Here is a 20,342-nt window from a genome sequence, read left to right on the forward strand (position 1 = left end):
CAGGAATACACTTAATTCATACAAGACCGTAATTCATTATTTTTTGAGTGAAAAGACCTTCTTTTTCCTCTCTCGAGCACAGTCTCAGAGCAGCACGATTCAACTGCCAGTGTGAACTGTTGGTGTTACTGTCATATCCTCTTTGTTTATAGAATATTTTATTTAAAGCAAGATTATACAAAATGATTCTCTGCTAGAAGTTACACCTCTGGAATCTAAAAGCAATCTAAGTTGGCACACGTCCACAGGCTGAGGCTACACTGGTAGGACTTAGACATTTGAGTATCATCTCCCCACGTAATCTAAACCAAGTTATCAAAATTATATTAAGTAAATACATTTTGAGGAATAGTAAACTTTTGAAAAAATCCTTAGAATATTCAAAGTAGAGTTCTGGAAGTAGCAGTAGTGGGCTAGAGAAAAAAAAAACATAACCACCAAGACACACACCTCTCTTTAAATACTCTCCATGGCCTTGAACTCGCTGAGGGCCTGCACTGGGCTCACGTGTTTCTTCTGGGATGCTCTCTTGATTTTCGTTTGGGTTTCGTCTTGTTTCTCCCTCTTGACCAGAGGTTTCTTCTCTGGAGCCTTCATCTTCCAGGAGACGGCGGGCAGGTTGAGGGAGGCCATGCCCTGGGACTTCTGGTACTTGGTGGATGCCACGTAGGAAGCCTTCACGGTTTGCACCACCGCATTCATCAGGTTCTTGGCTGCTTGGATGAGGGACATGGCACTATCCACCTGCCAAACCAGGACACATGTTATAGGCTGGAAAACCCACACCGTATTCCAGAAGACATGAAATCCCTGGGGTGTAAAAACACTCAAAACCTGATTTTTCTGGGTTTTATGGGATCTGAGGTTCCAAATCCAAGGCAATATTTCTCCTTGGACACGAAAAACCTGACTTGTGCCACCAAAAAAAACCCCAACAAACCATTGTTTGCCCATGATCTGTGCCTGTTCCATATTAATGACAATTTGAAGTATTTGTATGCTGCTGTTTGCTTTTGTGACTAAGCTTTAACAGTAGCTTATCCTCTAATGAAATATCCTAAAGCTGTAATAATATCTTAATCACTGATAATAAATATTTAAACCAGTTTAGAATATTAAGTTGCATTGGAAAGGAAGGAGCACAACTGCATCTGCAGCCAGGCCTGAGCCCTTCCCCAGGTGGTTCCTGATTTACAAGAGCATTATAATGAGAAAAAGAAATGCATTTAGCACATGGCAGAGGTGAAGAGGCACAGATGGGGCAGGGTGGAAGAAAAGGCAGGGGGCCCCTAAGGTGGCCTCAGCTGGGACCCCAGTTCTCTGGGTTCCAGTGCCCTGCTCCAGGTGGGACCCTGGCTTGTGGATCTGGTCAGGATTTCTGCATCTCTGCTAAGATCAGCTGCCTCCTCACACTTAAATCCCAGAGTTGTGGACATCTAAGGAAGGTTTTGGGAAAAACCTTGAAGCCACTGTTTCTCTAGCAGCACAAGAAGAGGAGCAGGAGGCTGGTTGCTCTCATGGTGCTGGTGGCTTCCTCTCCATCACACTGGGCTTTCAGTACCACACAGCAGGTTGGATCTGCCCCCACAGCAAACCAGTGTCATCTGCTTTCCCCACCCTAGTCATCACGCTGGAAAACACCTTCTTTGCATTTCACTGTTTCCATGAATCTTCACAGCAGGAAGAACCATGTGAAATGCAATGAAAGCAAGGAAGCACTTTCCCAAATGAGCTGCCAGATTGCTTAGGGTGCAAGCTCTTACTGCCTCCCTGCCTGCTCTGCTGTCACAAAACTCCTGCACCACATGGCTGGGCACATGTTAAAGGCAGTTTTACTTTTAGGTGAAGTCCCTCGACTGGCAGAGGTCTTCATCTGATAATCTGGTAGCAGCTGAACAGCAGTACTGGCAGCATTCAGCCCCAGTGGACAGACCCATGGAGAACAGCTAAAAGCACGAGATGAGGACCACAGATGCCAGCCTGTTCATATAACTGATTTCTGGCAGTAGGGTGTGTAAATTCTGAAGACACAATAACTGCGGTAAAACTCCGGAGTACATATCATTGCAGACTGACACCTCTACTCCTCTGACACCATGATGCCTCTAGCCTGCCAGCTACCAGGACATCAGGGACACAGCAACATGTTTCAGTCCATCTCATCCCTGGGCTCTGCTGGGCTGGACACAGGAGCCCGTGGAGCTGGGAGCAGCAGGAGGGGCAGCAGAGGAGCCTATCTCCCTGCCGAGGGGCTGAGCAAGTGTGGGCCGTCACCACCACCACTGCAGACCTTCCTGTGCTGGTGCTGGCCCAAAGCACCCCCTCTACAATCCTAGCTTGTCTTGGGATGGGGGAAGATGTGCTGATACATCTAAGCATTTGAAAGATCTAAATGGAAGAAGGTGGTAAGGTTTTTTGCCATTCGCTTTTAAGGATTCAGATGGCCATGCTGGACTACCAGCCATTTCTGTCCCTTCAAACCTCCTGCCTCACTCATGACTTGGATGGGTAAAAGCACCAGTGATCAAACGTACCTGGCAAGGAAGAGGCCAGAAGGAACTAAGAATTTAGCTTTACTTCCCTACCCCCAAATACAGTGTCACATGGATTCCTCCTAGGAGGAAGCATTTCATGAGCCACAGAGAAAAAATTATTTGCTAAGTAACGTCTGCCTTAGGGGAGCAGGCTGGCCTGGGGCAGCTTTCAGCTGTCATAAACGAGAGCAGCCAGTAAAAGTCCCTGAAATCTTCAGGGCACAGCTATTCTGAAAACACTAACAGCTCTGGAGGCACTGCAAGAACCCCACATGTTCCAAGGCTGTGTCGAGACATGGGGTAGGTTTAGCTGTGCTGTTTCAAGTGATTTCACCTCACTAAGAGGGAAAAGCAGCCTGGCAAAACAGTAGGTTACACAGAGGTGAAGTAAGTCCATCTACAAACATGGCTGAGTAAGGCAAAGTGACATCTCTCTTTTGCTTCCTTTCAAACAACAGACATTTCCTCCAAGAACACCAAGGCTGCAAGGCAGTGTTACAACCTTTACATGCATTAAAACTTGGACTGGATGCTCCAAAACCTCCTGTTCTGCAATGTTCAGCATCAAAGCTTACCTTGGAATAATTGTTACCTCTGAAGAGAAAACCAGCCCGGACCGGACGTACGTACCCCAGACACAACCAGCTCTCCGCCGAGGTTCTGCACTTCAGCCTTCACTTTGCTGCAGATGTTCAGCTGGTGGCAGTAGAGGGCGATGCGCTGCAGGTAGGCCAGGAGGTCCTGTTTGCACGCGGAGTCCGGGCACTGGGGAAAACAAAGGAGAAATTTGACTTGGCAGTCACCAGAACTGGAACGGAAACGGTTTAGGGGAAAAAGCAGGTGACTCGGCTCTATAACAGCGAGTGTGTTCCAGGGATCAACCTCTTCCTCGGGAGCTTTGGTTTCCCAAAGACAACTGGGCAGTACATGAGCATCACTGAAGACATATAAAAAGCCAGAAGCAATAGACATGGGCTATCAAAACATGGGGGAAAAATGGCTGGGATCCTTCCAGCTGCACAGCTGCCCGTGAGCTCCTGGCCAGGAGGAGGAGAAGGGGAAGAAGAAGGCTACCCAACCTTTCCAGAGCAGGCTTGTTGCCTACCCAAGGTCCTTCCTGCATGCTGTACAGGACAAAGCAGCAAGGATTTGCCATCCAAACTCTCAAGTTGCAACTAGCTGATGTTACAAAATCCAGCCTCAGTTCCCCATTTAAGCATTCCTAGCATTTTAAGCTAGGAAATTATAAACCCAACAACTACTCAATTATACCCAGCAAAACAGATATTTTCCTGACTTCTGCTCCCATTCCTTAGCAGCGCAAAAACGAGATTCCTCACCAGGCAGGAAAGAAACTGTTTAAAGTGCCTGCTGGAGCACTCATCTGGAAGATAAAAGTAACTTTTTCAGCTTTGCAACTGAAAGAACAGGCAGGTTCGCAAGCCCGGGGTGCTGCTTCCTCGGGCTTTCCCATGCCTGGCAGAGCTGAGTGAGGAGATTATTAATGAACCAGCCCCATGCTGGATTTCAGAACAGGAGGAGTCTGCTGAGGGGCAGTCACAGTCCAGAATGGGAGCTACAGTGTAAGACAAAAGGCTATGGGAAGCCTTTTACCACTGATGCCAGTCCTGCAGTGTCTTCAGAAGGGCAGTGAGCACGGCGGCCAGCGCGGCCTCCCCGGAGAACCACGGCCTGGTTCACATCTCCTGGCCAGCTCTGGCTGCACGGGCCAGCGAATGCAGCAGCTGGCACACACTGAGCTCCACAAACCCTCTTCCACCAGCATCTCTTAAGGAAGACAGCCAGGGGCATGTGTGCCACACAGAGGCAGGGCACTGAGGGCCCCACAAAACATAACATCATAGAATGTCTTGGGTTGGAAGGGACCTCTAAAGATCACCCAGTCCAAACCCTCTACAGTAAGCATGGACATCTCACACTAGAACAGATTGCTCAGAGCCCCATAAGCCTGACCTGGAACATCTCCAGGGATAGGGCCTCCACCACCTCTCTAGGTAACCTGTTCCATCTACCACTCTCAGATTAAAGAACTTTTTTCCTAATGTCCAACCTAAATCCACCCTTTCTAGCTTAAAACTATCACCCCTTGTCCTACCATTACATGCCCTTGTGAACAGCTCTTCCCCACCCTTCTTATGGGACCCATGCAGGCAGTAGAAGGTCACTAGAAGGTCTCCTTGGACTCCTCTTCAGGCTGAACAACCCCAGCTCTCCCAGCCTGTCTTCATAAGACATCTCATGACTGGGTCACTACTGGGGCCACCAAGCAGCTCTGGCCTCCAATTGTCACTGGTCATGCTGCAAGCAGTGCCCAGGATGTGACCTTTCTAAACCAGGCTGGATGTAGTCATGACAGTAGAAGCTATAGGGACGATGCTGGGGATATTAAAGTGCAACAGGTCATGCTCTGGTAGACCAAAGACAGATGGAAGGCAGAGCCTACATTGATCTTCATCCTCCCCAGATGGCTGCAGCCCACCCAGAAACTCCTTACAGCCCCAGGGCCCTGGCACACACACAGTCCCCATCACAAAACTCAGGCTTTCCAGCACCACTACCTCCTCTCCCCCTGCAAAATCTAAACCCTCTCCATGGTCCCTCAGCTTAGCTGACCCTGTGGTCACCCCACAGGCAGTGTGTCACCTGCAGGTCTGCCTGACCAGCCAGGCACTGGCTGCCTCCAGACAAGCCCCCAACACTCCCCAGAAAACACAAGGAAGGGACCTCTAAAGATCACCCAGTCCAAACCCTCTACAGTAAGCATGGACATCTCACACTAGAACAGATTGCTCAGAGCCCCATAAGCCTGACCTGGAACATCTCCAGGGATAGGGCCTCCACCACCTCTCTAGGTAACCTGTTCCATCTACCACTCTCAGATTAAAGAACTTTTTTCCTAATGTCCAACCTAAATCCACCCTTTCTAGCTTAAAACTATCACCCCTTGTCCTACCATTACATGCCCTTGTGAACAGCTCTTCCCCACCCTTCTTATGGGACCCATGCAGGCAGTAGAAGGTCACTAGAAGGTCTCCTTGGACTCCTCTTCAGGCTGAACAACCCCAGCTCTCCCAGCCTGTCTTCATAAGACATCTCATGACTGGGTCACTACTGGGGCCACCAAGCAGCTCTGGCCTCCAATTGTCACTGGTCATGCTGCAAGCAGTGCCCAGGATGTGACCTTTCTAAACCAGGCTGGATGTAGTCATGACAGTAGAAGCTATAGGGACGATGCTGGGGATATTAAAGTGCAACAGGTCATGCTCTGGTAGACCAAAGACAGATGGAAGGCAGAGCCTACATTGATCTTCATCCTCCCCAGATGGCTGCAGCCCACCCAGAAACTCCTTACAGCCCCAGGGCCCTGGCACACACACAGTCCCCATCACAAAACTCAGGCTTTCCAGCACCACTACCTCCTCTCCCCCTGCAAAATCTAAACCCTCTCCATGGTCCCTCAGCTTAGCTGACCCTGTGGTCACCCCACAGGCAGTGTGTCACCTGCCGGTCTGCCTGACCAGCCAGGCACTGGCTGCCTCCAGACAAGCCCCCAACACTCCCCAGAAACCACAAGCAGCCACTGTGATTTACCCATGTTAAATGTGACAACGAGATAAGAGTCTCACTCTCAGCAGCATTTGCTCCTCATCCACACCTGCTCACTTTTCCCACCAACCAGACCCTGCTGGGATTCAGGGAGCTGCACAATCTATGAGAGCTCTTGTCCACACACCTGTTAGCAGCAAAATCCCACCTCATCTTCTGCCCTTATCCTGGACGACAGGCCATCAAATGAAGATTCATAATGGACACAGTATGCTTGGAAGAACAACCTTTCAAATGTGGCACCAATTTACTACCTAAAGCTGCACTGAAGCTCAGGTTGATTGCTCACAGTCACACTGCCTCTCCTCTCCTTTCAGAGCAATGCAAAAATCCCCTCGTGGGTGTCAGCACTGGGGGCTGAGCCCTAATTCCCATTGCAGACCTTCTCTCCTTAGCTGCAAGACAGAAGCTGGAACCAAAGCTTTCCTGTACATAAAAGGCACAAAAGGAGACCGCATCAGAAGAGATCATGGTGTTGCACAAGCAGGGGTGTGCAAACGGGGTCACATCCACATGGAGCATTTGCTCCCCACAGCAGGCACTGATCTGCCAGAACAGAGGTGTAACTCTGAAGGGAAGGTGAGTGGAGCTAATAAATACACTTGTTTTTTCTGCTGTGGGCTGAGGCAACACACAGACACACACTGTGTGCCACAAGGGGATTTTTGGCACATGGGGCTGTGGAACCCAGGCTGTGGAGATCTGGATGGCTTTATAGTCATCTGATCTTGTGTGTCTGTAACCCAACAGAAATTATCTTCTCAGTCCTGAGGAAGGCAATGGAACACCCGAAGTACCTGCACGTTGGTTCCATCAGTGAAGTGGAAACCATGAATACCAAAGCAGCAAAGCTTGCACGTTAATTTTTTAAGCTAGTCAATATTAGTCACCAGTACAAGATGTTTTAAAGAAAGTCCACAAATAGCATCGGCCAAAGAGCTAATGACAAGCTGAAATTACCATTTTGGAAAACACTCTCCATCTCCCAGACAGCTCACCTGAGAAAGCAACGAGCAGCAGATTGAATTGAAGGTTGACAAATGCAGAACACAGCCCATCAGAAGGTCTGCTGAACAGCCCAGGTGCTTTACAGGGTCTGAGTTCATGGAGAACATTTCAGGAAAGACACTCTCAAGGAAAGAGGCTGCTGGATGTTTAGCAATGGGTGAAGGAGGCAGAAAAACATCAGTGGGGGAAGCAGTGGAACGGGAAATATTTGGTTGTATACAGCAGTATGACCGGAGTTGGAAAACCACATCCCATAGTGTGAACCCTATTTCTACAAGCAGATCAGAGAATTCAGTTCAAAGACAGATGATGGTAGAAAAGACGTAACACAAGAGATAAAAGAACATTGACAAAAGGCACTGCAGATGCCTGGATAAGCCATGTCTTCTCCTATGCAGGAACGCACAGATAAAAACAAAGAAACCCAAAAGGCAACAATTCCAACACTGATTAAGAGAGATTACATCATTGTATCAACCTGCAGCAGCCATAGACACCAACCATAGAACCAACCCATCTGCAGAGCTAGCTTGGGAGGATTCCCACAACAGGGTCACAGCAGATAGCTGCACTGTAGATAGAAACAGATGTGTATTGGGGGACATCCCCACCTTCCCAACCCCCCAGATGAGATACTCAGTGGTGCTTGTAGGCAAAAGCTAAGCTGGCTGCTCTACATCAAGCCCAGGATCCATCCCAGACAGAGCAACCCCACATGCACATTCACTTTCTCAGCCCCAGCTGAGCCTGCAGAGGAACAATCACCTTTTACTCCCTTTTTGCAAAGAAAAGGGGCAGGGAAAGACAGAAGAGCCCTCCCGCAGTATGTGCTGATTAAGACAAGCACACAACCCCCATCCCGACATGCCTGGTAGGTGTAAGCAAGCAACGAGAGAGACACTTCTTCCTCCCACTCCATCTCCAGTGTCAGGGGTGAGTGCTGCTCTAAGTCATTCACCTCAGCCCCATGGAACAGCTGGGCTCAGCACTGCTTGGCTACAGAAGCTGAAAGCTGACATTTAGGGGAAGCAGCTACTGTGGCAGGACAGGTACGTGGCATTGTGTGCCAGCAGCCACCACCCAGGACAGCTGTCACCCAGGACAGCTGCCATCCAGGACAGCCATCAGCCTCTGCACATCCCTGGACCAACCTCTACAGCACACCAAAAGCAGGAGCCTGCTGGAGCATTTTCCTAGGAAGCAGGGTAATCCCAACTCTTCCCTCCAGCTCCTTTCCATTTAATGATCAGATACTGATACAACCTCCCACCACTATCAAAGAGAAAAAAACAAACAAATTTTTCTTTTGCTCTGTAAGTATCTCAACATTGAAAAAAACAGTAATACTGTCTTGCTGCAAATAATTTCCATTTGTGTTCTACTCGTAACTTCTTCACATCCCCACTCTCAAGCAGGCTGCTGTTCTAAGTGAAAGATGGAACACCTCTGGGAAAGTTCACTGGCTGATGGCTAGACACTTTCCAACAGAGGTGAAATACCTTGGATTATTGCTTTTATGGTTTCAAAGGAAATGTGCTGTAAAACTGCCTGACAGCAGAAGTTAGGAGTTCCTGACACACTAACACAAGAGGTCATGATTCACCTGGCATCACATGGTGAAGAGGACATAAAACCCCATCCATTTGTTAGGCACAGGAAGTCATTAGTGCTCTGCCAAAATGGTTGTGTTGCACATCCTCTGTAAGTGTCAGATAGTTCCATATTGACAGATCACTACAAGTTGCTAAAGAGTATGTAAGCACATCTAATGAAATATGCAAGCTGAAAGTATTAGCAGAGTACAGCGCTGGGGAAAAAAAAAGCTATATTCTTGTCAAAATGACTAACTGTACAGTCGTGGTCTTATTTATCTTCAAACATGTACTTCATCTTTTACATTTTCAAGGACCTTACTTCTACTAAAAGGAGCTATTTAGTTTTCTTCTGTATTTTGAAATAACTCAAGAGCAGAAAACCATACACCAAGTTCGCATAAAACATATGAATTAAAAACCAAAAAAGATTGTAAACCTTCAGGCCAAGATCCCCCTGAGATCCAGAACACAAATTGCTCCTTGCTTCATCTACCTAAGGCAGCAGTGCACCTGATTCTTCCAGCAAAATGGTTGTCAAAACACCACAGCAAGGAGACCCATTTCAAAAAACACTTTTCAACTTTCTCTCCCCCTTGAACGTTTCTTGCTGCATCATTAATGAAACAGGGTGGAGACAACACCCTCTGTATGCATCATTTACAGAGAAATCTACACTACAAAGATGTACTTTCAAAAGTGACAGGGTTTTGTTTAAACCCTTGTGTTGTGAATTTACAATCAGAGAAGGACTGAAAAGAATGCAACAGCTGTACAAAATGAAGTTTCATCCATGAGCTCAGGCCTAACCTACCTGCATTTCAGGGTCTTTCTTGACAGCAGCACATTATTACTAATGCTGAGGTTTCTCTGCTGTGTGGGTGTGGACCAAGGCTGAAGGAGTTTTGGCCCAACCCAGTTTCTGGAGTGGCTGAGGACAGGCAGATGCATTGCATAAACCCCCAAGGTGGCCCATACTCCTTCAGTCCTATAGAAATCTATTAAACTACCTGTGTACATGGAGCACAACACCACCCACCTCAGCCTGGTACAGCACAGAAAATGCTTGGATCACTAAGTGTCTTGCTCCATCAACTCTGACTAGACCACACAAAAAAAATACTGGAGAGTTCTGACAATGTCACCCTTCAGTCTATGGGGCTTCTGAAAATTGTTAACATTAAAAAGCTGTCTCAAAAATAATAAGAAAGGTTGTGCAAGAGGCCACATGAAGTAATCGGTGTTGCCTATGCAGGCTCCTCATTGCTTTGGCAAGTACTGGGCACATTCTGAGGATGACAGAAGTGACACAAATCCAGTTTCAGTCCCGCTCAGTTAGAGAAACTGGTCTAGATCCTAGGTGACAGGGAGCAGTGCTGGCATACTGCTGCCTTCACATGGGAGGTGCTTGATTTAAGCCAAGAAGCAGCTGGTGTTACTGCTGGGCATGTTTAGCTGCTTAAGCTTCTTAGGGTGGCAGGAGAATAGCTAGAAAGAAAAGGCTAGAATTTTCCAGCAGTAAATCTGGCAAATCAGTTTAATAAAAGCCCCGAAACACGAGTGCTGGAAGCTTATGAAGATGAATTGTGACTTACGTGGTCAGCAATAGTCCGTCCCAGCTTGTCCATCCTTGACCCAGCCTCTGCAATCTTCTTGGCTGCACTAATCACATCTGATGTATTTTTCAGTGGACCTTTACCTCTGCCAAACAGAACAGAGTCTACCTTTTACACCAGAAAACCAGCAGAGTGAACTATATATTGCTTCACTGATCCTGGTCTGTATAGTACTGGAAGAGATTCCTCATCCAACCTCCTTGGATAAGGTTGCACAGAAATAGGCAGGTGTACCCATTACAGTACCTTCAGTTCCAAGGCAGTCTCCCCCTTCCAGCCCCTCCCCATATTTAAGTTAAATCTAGGAATAAAAACATCTTAAATTTTACAACAACCTCATGATGATAAGAGGAACATTTGAGAGGACAGATTTGCAATTTCCATGGAATGTAACGTCAAGTTTAAAAAAACTGTGTTGCATAAAATCTGGTAAATGAATTTCAAAAGGCATCAAAACCTCTTTCTTTCTTTTGCAAATAACTGTACTAGGAACTATTTCTGCAGCACAGCAATATCAAGAAGCCCATAGAATTTAATGTTGAAAGGAACCAAGCAAATTTTTTACACACACACACATATATTATTTTTTTTTATTATTTTTTTCCTTGGGACAAAAATCACCCTTAAGAAAGACAGGCAATAACTGCTGTGTATCTATAGATCAATTTAAACAGTTATTACCACCCAGTCACTGCATAGTAATGCGTCTCCCAAGCTAATATGCAGGCTTTAATAGGGTAACATTTAAAGGGAATTAAAGGTAGTAAGACTCTTAAGAGTACTTGCAAAATATTTCATTGAAAGATCAGCATCCCAGCCACTTCTGAAAGAAGGTTTTGTGTGCACAAATTACAAAGACTCACCTGGTGAAGTCTGTCATTTCCATCATAATCATACACATTTGTTTTGCCAGAACAATGATATCATTACCACTGTCATCCCATTTTGATACTTCAGCATCCAATTTACTCTTTTCTTCCTGGAAGCTTGCAACTTGCTCAGCAATCTTAGCTTTCTGCTCTTGAGGGAGCTGAGCCATGATAGCCTGAAAGAGAGAGTTTTCTCACATAGCTTTATGCCACCACTTGTAGGCTTTTTGGAATATTCCATTAATATCTAATTTAAGAAATGTAGATGGGGGGATAAAACAGAAATCCTCTACCTAGAGTTTTTACAGAACCATCTCCTTCCATTTTGAACCACATTCTATGCCCTGCCTTAAAAAAGTGCCCAGAAAGACAAGCTGGTGTCTGAAATATGGGCAGATGCGTGATAAATAATAGAATTAAAGACTGGTTTGGGTTGGAAGGTACATTAAAGATCACCCGGTTCCAACCCCATGCCATGGGCAGGGACACCTCCCACCAACCCAGGTTGCTCCAAGCCCCATCCAACCTGCCCTTCAACACTGCCAGGGATGGGGCAGCCACAGCTTCCCTGAGCAACCTGGCACAGTGTCTTTAAAATTTAAAGTTGTTAAAATTTTAAATTGTTTGACACTGAACAAATTTTCCAGATATCAACAACCATCAAAGTAAAAAAAACTGCACAGAGAGAAGGGCTTTGCCTTTTGTACAGAATTTAAGAGTTTTAAAAGGATGTTCCACTTTGGTACCTTTGAGTGTTGCAACGCACAGAAGAAATACTACAAGTCTGTTTCCTGCAAAAAGCTAGATGTACAGTGGACAATAAAGAGTGTGTGCTTACTCCTGAATAAAATCTACTAGCCTGGGTTTACAGCCTGTATGAGACTCAATGCCCTTGCCTTCATAAATACTAGGAGCATTCATGCCTCCAGGAGCTGGAGAAAAGTAGTCTACAGTTAAAAAAAAGCCTCCTAAAAGGTAAATTAGAAATGTCTCAATTTAAATAAAAGGGGAGAGAAGGATACAGGAATAGAAAGTGCCTGTAGAAGGAAGGAGGATATAAAAAATACTCTCAGTATAATTCCAAAGCCAACATGGCAGAAGTTTGATAAATAAGGCCCAGCTACTTCTTGCCTAGTTTCAAGCTAGATGAGCCTCTTACAAAAAATCTTTCATGGCACTTGCCCAAGAGTGTAAATTGTTATTGATCCAGAAGGGGACATGTGAAATAAAAACAATAGGTAAGGCCTATTTTCCTTCAGTGTACCAGTTTTCAGTTTTCACCTATTAATGATTATATATTGTCTATCAATGCTTTCATTTTTAACAGTCATGGGAAATGCAATTGGTTTAAATTATTTTATTTTTGAGCTCAATATTGCCTTGATTAAATGCTCAGAAGCCAAACACACACCAACAGGTACATAAGGAGACATTTTGTACTAAATGCCTGAGCTGCAGGATGATTTAATCCTTGCCCACAAACTTAGTCTTTGCATGTTGAAAATAACATTAGTACAAGGTAATTATTTGCCCTTTATCTCCCTGCTCACCTGCCTAACTAAATGTCTGTGTCTACAATGTCTGGAATGTCAAAGTATGAAGGAGTTCATTAGTATTGAAAGGGCTTTGATCTTTCAGAGCATTGAAAATAAACCACAGAGGTTTCTATCATCCGTCAGACCAACCCAGGCTACATTTCACTCAACCTCCTTTTCAGAAGAAAACTGGAAACCAAGAACACCACTTTTCTGATCCTGCTGCCACCCCCAAAAATGCAACCTGAATTTTCAAAGCAAGTTGAACAGTTCCCTGAAGGTTCCATAATTCTGTAATACTCAGATTCCCTCCTTACCCTTGCACTTTGTCCAGCAATGAGCTGATCATCTTCAGTCTGAATACTTGTCCTGCTTCGGACATCAAAGTCCTCAGTCTCAAAGTCAGAATCATCCAGCTCCTCAGGAGTCTGAGGAAAGAGTAATTCAGTCAAACAACAGATTTCATAGTTCTAAAAATCAACAAGAATATTGTTTTTCACACAGAATGGAAAAAAGTGAAGGTAAAAATTACTCAATGTTTTCAACAAAAAGGTAAATACAGGGACTGTATCCAGTGTGATTATATATGTGATTATATATGCTTGGCTGCTCAAGTTAAACACCATGGGGATCCCCAGAACTACACACCAGCACCTAAACATCTGCCATTCGTCAGGACACCAATGCACTCAGGATGTGAAAGAGGGGAAAAAAAGTTAACAAAATGAACAGGATCATTTGCAACTCAGTAAAAATGTAAAAGCTTCACTTGAGGTTCTGGAGCTAAAATTACACACAGCTTAAAGGCCTGGTTGAAAAACCACAGACGTCATCTTTAGCACAATTATGAATCAAAGCACTGATTAAATTAACAACAGATAAAATAGATCAAAATTTATTCTTAACCCCCAGGAAAAGCTGAAATTTTTTAGCAAGTAAGGAAGGGCCAGCTTTTGTGCTGTAGGCTAAACACATCTGACCCAGTTCCTGCTTGCCTAGGATTTATTTTTGCTACTGCCAGTCTGTAGCTGGCAAACTTGTTATAAAGCTTATCAAGTTTAAATAGTATGTTTGTCAAAATACTACATCTTTGCCTCGAGTGGCACTTCATGACAATTTTGCAGAGCTGGATCAACAAAGAACTTCACCGATAAATTCAATAAATTGTGATTAACAGATAAGGAGCAAATAAAATCCCTGTTCTTCACATTGCCTTCCTCTGATTTGTATTTTACCAACTTGTTTTCCAATACAGACATTGTGTGATACAGCTAAAATAAAGATGGATATGCAAAACAGTTGCCAAACAGCCAAGGTGAGTATGCTGACAATCAAGCCACCATCTCCTCTCTGTGCCTTGAAGAACAGTGTAAGCATAAAATCAACATAAGGACATACACTAACAAGTAGCTCAGTGTATCAATACTTTAAGAATCAAAAAAATAAAGAAAACAGTTATGTTGCATCTTTAGAAATGGCTGCTCAAATCCACTTCTCTGCCCATCCATCCCAAAGCCCAAACAACCTGAGTCACACAAGGTGTAATTCTCCCTTTCAGTCTGTCATCAAGAGCAAAAACTCCTCTGGGGGGATGGAGGGGAGAGATGCCTGGGGAGCAGGGAGGAAAGAGCTTTACTTCAATACAGATAGGGTGAGGTTTTAGTTTTGAAAATACAAAAGTGAGTTGTCTGAGTGACTTTTCCTTCTGGTTCCTCTAAAGAACAAGTGCCACCTGAGCAAGTCTCAAGTGAATCAGCTCTTCTGCCCCAGCTGAGCTTAGCAGCATCCCTCTGCGAGCACCATTACTGGTCCAGTTGGAGTCAACGTGCCTGTGAACTGGTGGCCTGGCACCTCCATCAGGATGACTTTCTTATCCTACATACATTCCATACCTTACAGCCCTTTGGGCAACCAATTCTAACCTTTCAATTTTTTATAGTTGGCCCCTGTCAGCCATGAGCTGCTGGAGCTGCAGCAGAGCTGTGGCACCCTGACCCCAGTGAGACAGTGCAAGGGGAACCCTCAGCATTCCTGGCACTGCCAGCTCAGCTAATTATTGCCAATGTGGAGCTGGCAGTCATGCTTCCCTGCCCTGAATAACAAGGGCTTTAGCAGGGGGTGAATCAAATTAGTTTGTCTGCATAGCAGGAAAGCACTGATATCTTCATCTACCATTGGTTGTCTATCAATCCTGAGCTTGGAAAAAGATGCTGGGGAGAGCACATATGTGCTTGTCAGCTTTCCTTCTGATTTTCCATTTGATTCTGTGCTTTAGGCAGCAGTCACAGAAGATACTATTGCAATGGTTACTATAATCACATATATTCTGGGTCTGTATGTCCTTAATTTACTTATCACCAAAATGCATCTGCTATGGTTACCATTCTGGAAGAAAAACTTTCTTTGCAAGGCATTTATTTGAGTCAGAGGGGTACAAAGAAAAAAGGAAAGAAAGGAATAAAACCCCTATGTGTGTTTTTGCTGTGACTGGCTCCTGACCATTTTTACCACACTCAGACTCAAGAAATAAGCCCATAGATCAGTCTGAACCAGAACTTTCTTTTCTACCTTCCTTCAGGCAGACACAGGAGCTCTCTTTGCCTTCCCTGCACACCTCCTTCCACACTAAAGAAGCCTGACCTACCAGGAATTAGGGCCTCCAAGTCCAAGGCCCTGCACCTGAACCATGCAAGCATTGGAGAGACAAAGTCCCTATGAACTGGTCCCTGTTTACTGAGGTTAGCCAATTAATGAATTACATGCTCTAGTGACTACAGACTGAACTAATCTAAACCTGTTTTTTACTAACCTGCATTAATTCTCAAAATTTGCTTAACAAAGAGCCATCAGGTTTTATTTCTAAGCTCTCAAACCATCAAAAAACATCCACTTGCTGTTGTTAAATCAAAGGTCACTGGTTTTAGCACATTAACATTAATGAGCAAGGCACTAACATGATATTACAAAAGATGTGTGAAGGGTATTTAGCATCACAACTCTGGCTATCATTGATGCTCAGATCTGTTTAATGAATTTGAATAAAAACGTACTTCTGATGTACTCCGCAGAGTGATTAGCCATTTTGAAGACTCAGAATGCTAATCTGAGCTAAAGGGAAATCTGAGGCTGCCTGCTCCCAGTGCAGCTCATGTCAGTTCAGCAGAGGTGGGGGCAGACAAGCAGAAAGCTGCTTCAGCTGAGCTCACCCTGATCATCAGCACGGCCTTCCTGATGTCTCGTATTCCATCGTACACCAGTCGGGATGCATCAATAAATTCATTTTCATCCATTGGCTGGGCAGGGTCTGAACTCAAGGCTTCCACAGCAGCTTCTACTTGTTCAGTAAACCGTGGCATAACTGAAGTAAGAACACAAAGTAACAGTCAGGCCCCACCCCACTGCCATTTTCTGCTACATGCTCCCATAAAAAAGATGTATCTCCTTTGTTAACCATCACTGAGAGTGCTGTGGTTCCATTGAAATACAGAACATTTCTGATAGAAGGACACCAAGCTCAAGTCTTATGTTCACCTCAACTTCTGTTTACTCATTTGCTATTTGTTTTTTTTTACCCTTAGACAGTGAAAAGTTTATTGCACCCTCCTCGTGGAGAAGGAAAAAAACACCCAGGGAAGCAAATAGAAATTATGGGATAAAATATTAATATTCGAAAATATAATAAGAATAATAAAATAGTAATGTTTAACATTCACTATAGATGCACATAATTTTTCGGGGGAAAAAACCCACCGATATTACTACCACAAAGTTCAAGTTTAACCAGGCAGTGGAAGAGGGCAGGTTGCACTGCTGTGCTTTAGTGACTCACTGCACCCCAGGAAGAACATCACAGACCCATTTACAGTCTGTTTCTTCAGTGTCACCCTTGATTCTTCAGCAAAGTTGTAATTAAAGCAAAAACAACAAATAATAGCTAGCACAGCACTCATTCAAGCAGAATCATTCCTTACCCTATATGGATGTCACCAGCTAGCTCACAGGAAACACTCTGATTCACTGTTTAGGGGTGGGTCACTATAACCTACAACATTTATTTAACTAGTTATAAAGATATTTTACAAAATATACCCTAAATTACTACAGAGAATTTATTTCACTGGGTCAGTGTGGCAGAAACCTTCTGCCTGGATCCTGAACAGATAGAGCCTGGTAGTGGATGATCAGCATAACTTCCACACCCTGACTCACTGCGTGGGACTCACTCCCTGGTGTCACAGCTTTCTCCAGCTCAGCCACTGACAGCAAACACATTCAGGGAGACCTTGTGCACTGTTGAGTTTTAAGTCAGTCAACACAGCAAAATTACATTTCTCACTTTGCAAGAGCTAAGCAAATAACTGCTACTAATTTCCACTACAGCATGTAAAACAGAGACTTTATAATAGATTTCACAGGTACACTAGTATTGGGTCAGCCAAGCCCTTGTAAGCAGTATGAACTCAGGGATCTTGGGAGTACTCAACTCTTACCTGTGTTGGACAGTAACTTTGTGGCTTCCAACACCTTCTCAGTGTAGACTCCAGGCTCGTAGTTATCCATTTCAGAAGTGACAACATGAATGACTCTAGCAGCACGTCCTCGAATTGCACCAGCTGTGCGGTCTAAACCATCAACATCTTTTTCTTGGAGAGCAATGACACATTTGTTTACATCTTCTAAAATATGATTCTCTGGTGGTAAAAGAAGGAGGATTTAGATGTTAATATCTTCTTTCTGTTGCAGTCATCAGAATTGCAATGTCTGTTTGTGATCTGCTCTACAAAGCTCTAGTGAGATGCTGTAAAGCATTAATTTTTAAGCTTGCTGTGACCAGCAAACAGCTGCCCTTCCAAACCAGACGTCAAAAAAAAAACATTCACTTGCTGGCATCCAACTTTCTTGCCCCCATCTAGTCAATTTTACCCAACAGAAAAGCTGAGTTCAGCTGGATTCTCCCCAAACGTGTTCCTTTCCATCATCTTTCCCTGGACTGTCCAAGCCCTTATTCCAAACACTTAAAAGCCACTCCCTCATCATTCCACGTGTGTGGGGCAATGAGGCACCCTCCCCAACACCACACCTCATCCATCCAGTGTCTTCATAGACAGGTCCCTTGCTGCATGTTTTTGGCTTCCTACACAGTGTTTTCCTACAACCACACATGTACCATCAGAGAGTATTAAACTGTTGGGCCTCCTTTCCAACCTAAGGCACAAAACACACACAGTCACTGTTGCAGGAAGTGTTCCAGCAACTGAGTACTCATCATCTCTTCAGAAAAAAAAATAAAGCCAAGGCCTCTGTTTGCAATTTCTTTCTAGAACACAAATTTTTGTTTTTATACAGAGGTATTTTCCCCCACTTATCAAGCCCAGGAGGCCCATAATGAGTAAAAATCCTGAAGAGGCGACTGAAAGAGGTGAGGATCCTCATTTGGGGGAACCAAAAGATCTTCCAAACCCTGATAGAAACCTCTTTAATATGTCAGTACCAACACTTTGACATTGCCATCCAACATCAGCATTTGGCCTGCTTGGTAAGAAACCAACTTGGAAATGTTTCTGCTCTGTCACTTAAATTAGTTTCCAGTATTACTTGCCATTGACTTCATCATGCTACCCTGCCAATCCACACCACTGAAGTGGCTTTTATTCCCTGTGCAGGTAGTAAAAGAGCCATTTTGCAAGAGTTTGTAGAGACAAGAAGCACATAGAGTTGACTGATAGAGAATTTGTATAAACGGGCTGAAAAGATTGCTGCTGGAAGAGCTACACTTAATTAACATAAAATTAACAGAGCCAGGTTCAATATTGTGAAACTTCTGTAAGAAGCCTGGGCAAAAAAAATACACTTGTGCAACACCTCTGAAGCAACTCAGCTTGAACAAGTTCAGCTGAGGGCAGAATGTGGCCCCAAGAGGGAAAAGCACAGGTTCATTAGTGATTTGACAAGTCAGTGAGCAGGCAGCCAAGGTACCAGAGCTTCACGGAGAAGCAGAGTGTTGGTATTTAAAGCAAGAGACAGATATCCCTGCAGGTTGCAACAGGAAAAAGAAAAGCACCGGCATCAGGCCAAAATACAGGCTGTTTATTGCTTGAGTTCCTTAACGAATAAATTAAGCCACAGACAATTTAAAAGCCTCTTTGGATTATATGAAATTTGATAAAAGCCATGGAGAAAATGAGGATTAATATTTAAATGCCTGCCCATCATTTAATGCCCTTTGCAGATGCCAAGTTGCCAGCAAGATGCTTCTATGGAAAGATAATCCCTCACAAGGCAGTCTGGGACTGTCAGGTGGATCCACTCCGGTTATACTCTCCAGCTGGATGATAAGAAATCAGATTTGACATTGTTCTGTGTGCTTGTGTATACACACACTGCTACCTGTCCTACAGGCATACAGACCACAAGTGTCTGGCACAAAATGGCATCTGCTGAGGCCAGGGTGGCAGAGGCCAAGAAATGCTGAGACACAGGTTCACCAGCACCTTTGGGGACACGACAATGCTGTCCTGTATCTAAGATAACAGACTCCCTGGGGCTGAACTGGAGACAAATCTCACAGCAATTGAACATAACAGAATGTAACACAGGAAAGGGCAACAAATCTTGTGGGTTTTTTTCCCCTATAGAGAAAAAATGGTGTGGTTTGGCAACAAGGTAAGAGGAAAGACATTTTTTCCAGTGAAAATTATTTCTAGAGCAAACAAGGAAATAATAAAAGCTAAGAGAATTCAAAGTGCTCCACAACTGTCAATCCATCCCCACGAAACACCTTCCACCTCCACCCACTTCCCCATTAAAGGGATAAAGCAATAATCTTCCAAACATCCCCAGAAGTCTGCAAGGGAGTCTGGGGGCTACAGGAGATCGAAACCTAAGAGCAACAGCCAGGAGATAAAACCACAGATGCACAAATAAAACTCTGCTTCTCTGCTGTGTCCCCTGTGGAAGGTCTTAGAGCAATTTCCACACTGCAGTCTCTTGACAATGGACACTGGAGGAGTCAGGTCAAGCAGCAGTGTCAGTAGACATAGTTATAGAACAAATACTGGAGTGTTCACACACTCCTCAGCACAGCATTCATCTAGTAATGAAGAAGGATAATCATCAGGCCCAGGCAATATTCATCTGGAAGCTCTTCAGATGAAATAGCTGTGCTATGATGGGCAGGCTCTTGCATAAACCTCTGTCTGCAGCAGAGGAACAGAAAGGAGCAACTGGAATTACTTTTTTAGAGGATTTCAAAGGAGATCCAGGTAATTTTAGAACACTGAATTTGACAATTACATGGTGCTATCAGCAACTGCTCTATAGAACAAAGATAGTGGGCACATAAACACACCTTGAGTGCTTAAGGGAAGGCACTGACAAGAGGGATAAGAATTACACAAAGTACAGAAAAGCTCTGAAATGAGGAATAATGAAACAGACAAAGACACTGCAGTCAAAAAAGAGATGACTGAGTAAGCATACAACAGAAGTCTGTACATTTCCAAACAGCACGAAGAAAGCAAATAGGGGAAAAAACCTCTTTGCTGTCTTCTGCTACAATGAG

The 20,342-nt window shown here is 44.5% G+C and overlaps 1 protein-coding gene across 4 annotated transcripts in view; it reads right to left on the reverse strand.

Annotated features, from left to right (window-relative positions):
* Nucleotides 1-142: 142 nt before the first annotated feature.
* The window catches only part of CTNNA1 (catenin (cadherin-associated protein), alpha 1, 102kDa), a 103,115-nt gene continuing 82,915 nt past the window's right edge, over nt 143-20,342 (reverse strand). For 3 of the 4 annotated variants that reach the window (XM_009999948.1, XM_009999949.1, XM_009999947.1), the window contains 7 exons: nt 17,272-17,472; nt 15,988-16,139; nt 13,099-13,209; nt 11,241-11,422; nt 10,357-10,462; nt 3,165-3,299; nt 143-744 (listed from right to left, as the gene is read on the reverse strand). In XM_009999948.1, coding sequence (XP_009998250.1) covers nt 457-744; nt 3,165-3,299; nt 10,357-10,462; nt 11,241-11,422; nt 13,099-13,209; nt 15,988-16,139; nt 17,272-17,472 — 1,175 coding nt within the window. In that variant the 3' untranslated portion in view covers nt 143-456. The remainder of the gene's footprint in view (nt 745-3,164; nt 3,300-10,356; nt 10,463-11,240; nt 11,423-13,098; nt 13,210-15,987; nt 16,140-17,271; nt 17,473-20,342) is intronic. The other variant, XM_009999950.1, reaches the window with a different exon arrangement.

Source organism: Chaetura pelagica, unplaced genomic scaffold (assembly GCF_000747805.2).
Source record: "Chaetura pelagica isolate M959 unplaced genomic scaffold, ChaPel_1.0 scaffold296, whole genome shotgun sequence".
NCBI lineage: Eukaryota > Metazoa > Chordata > Aves > Apodiformes > Apodidae > Chaetura > Chaetura pelagica.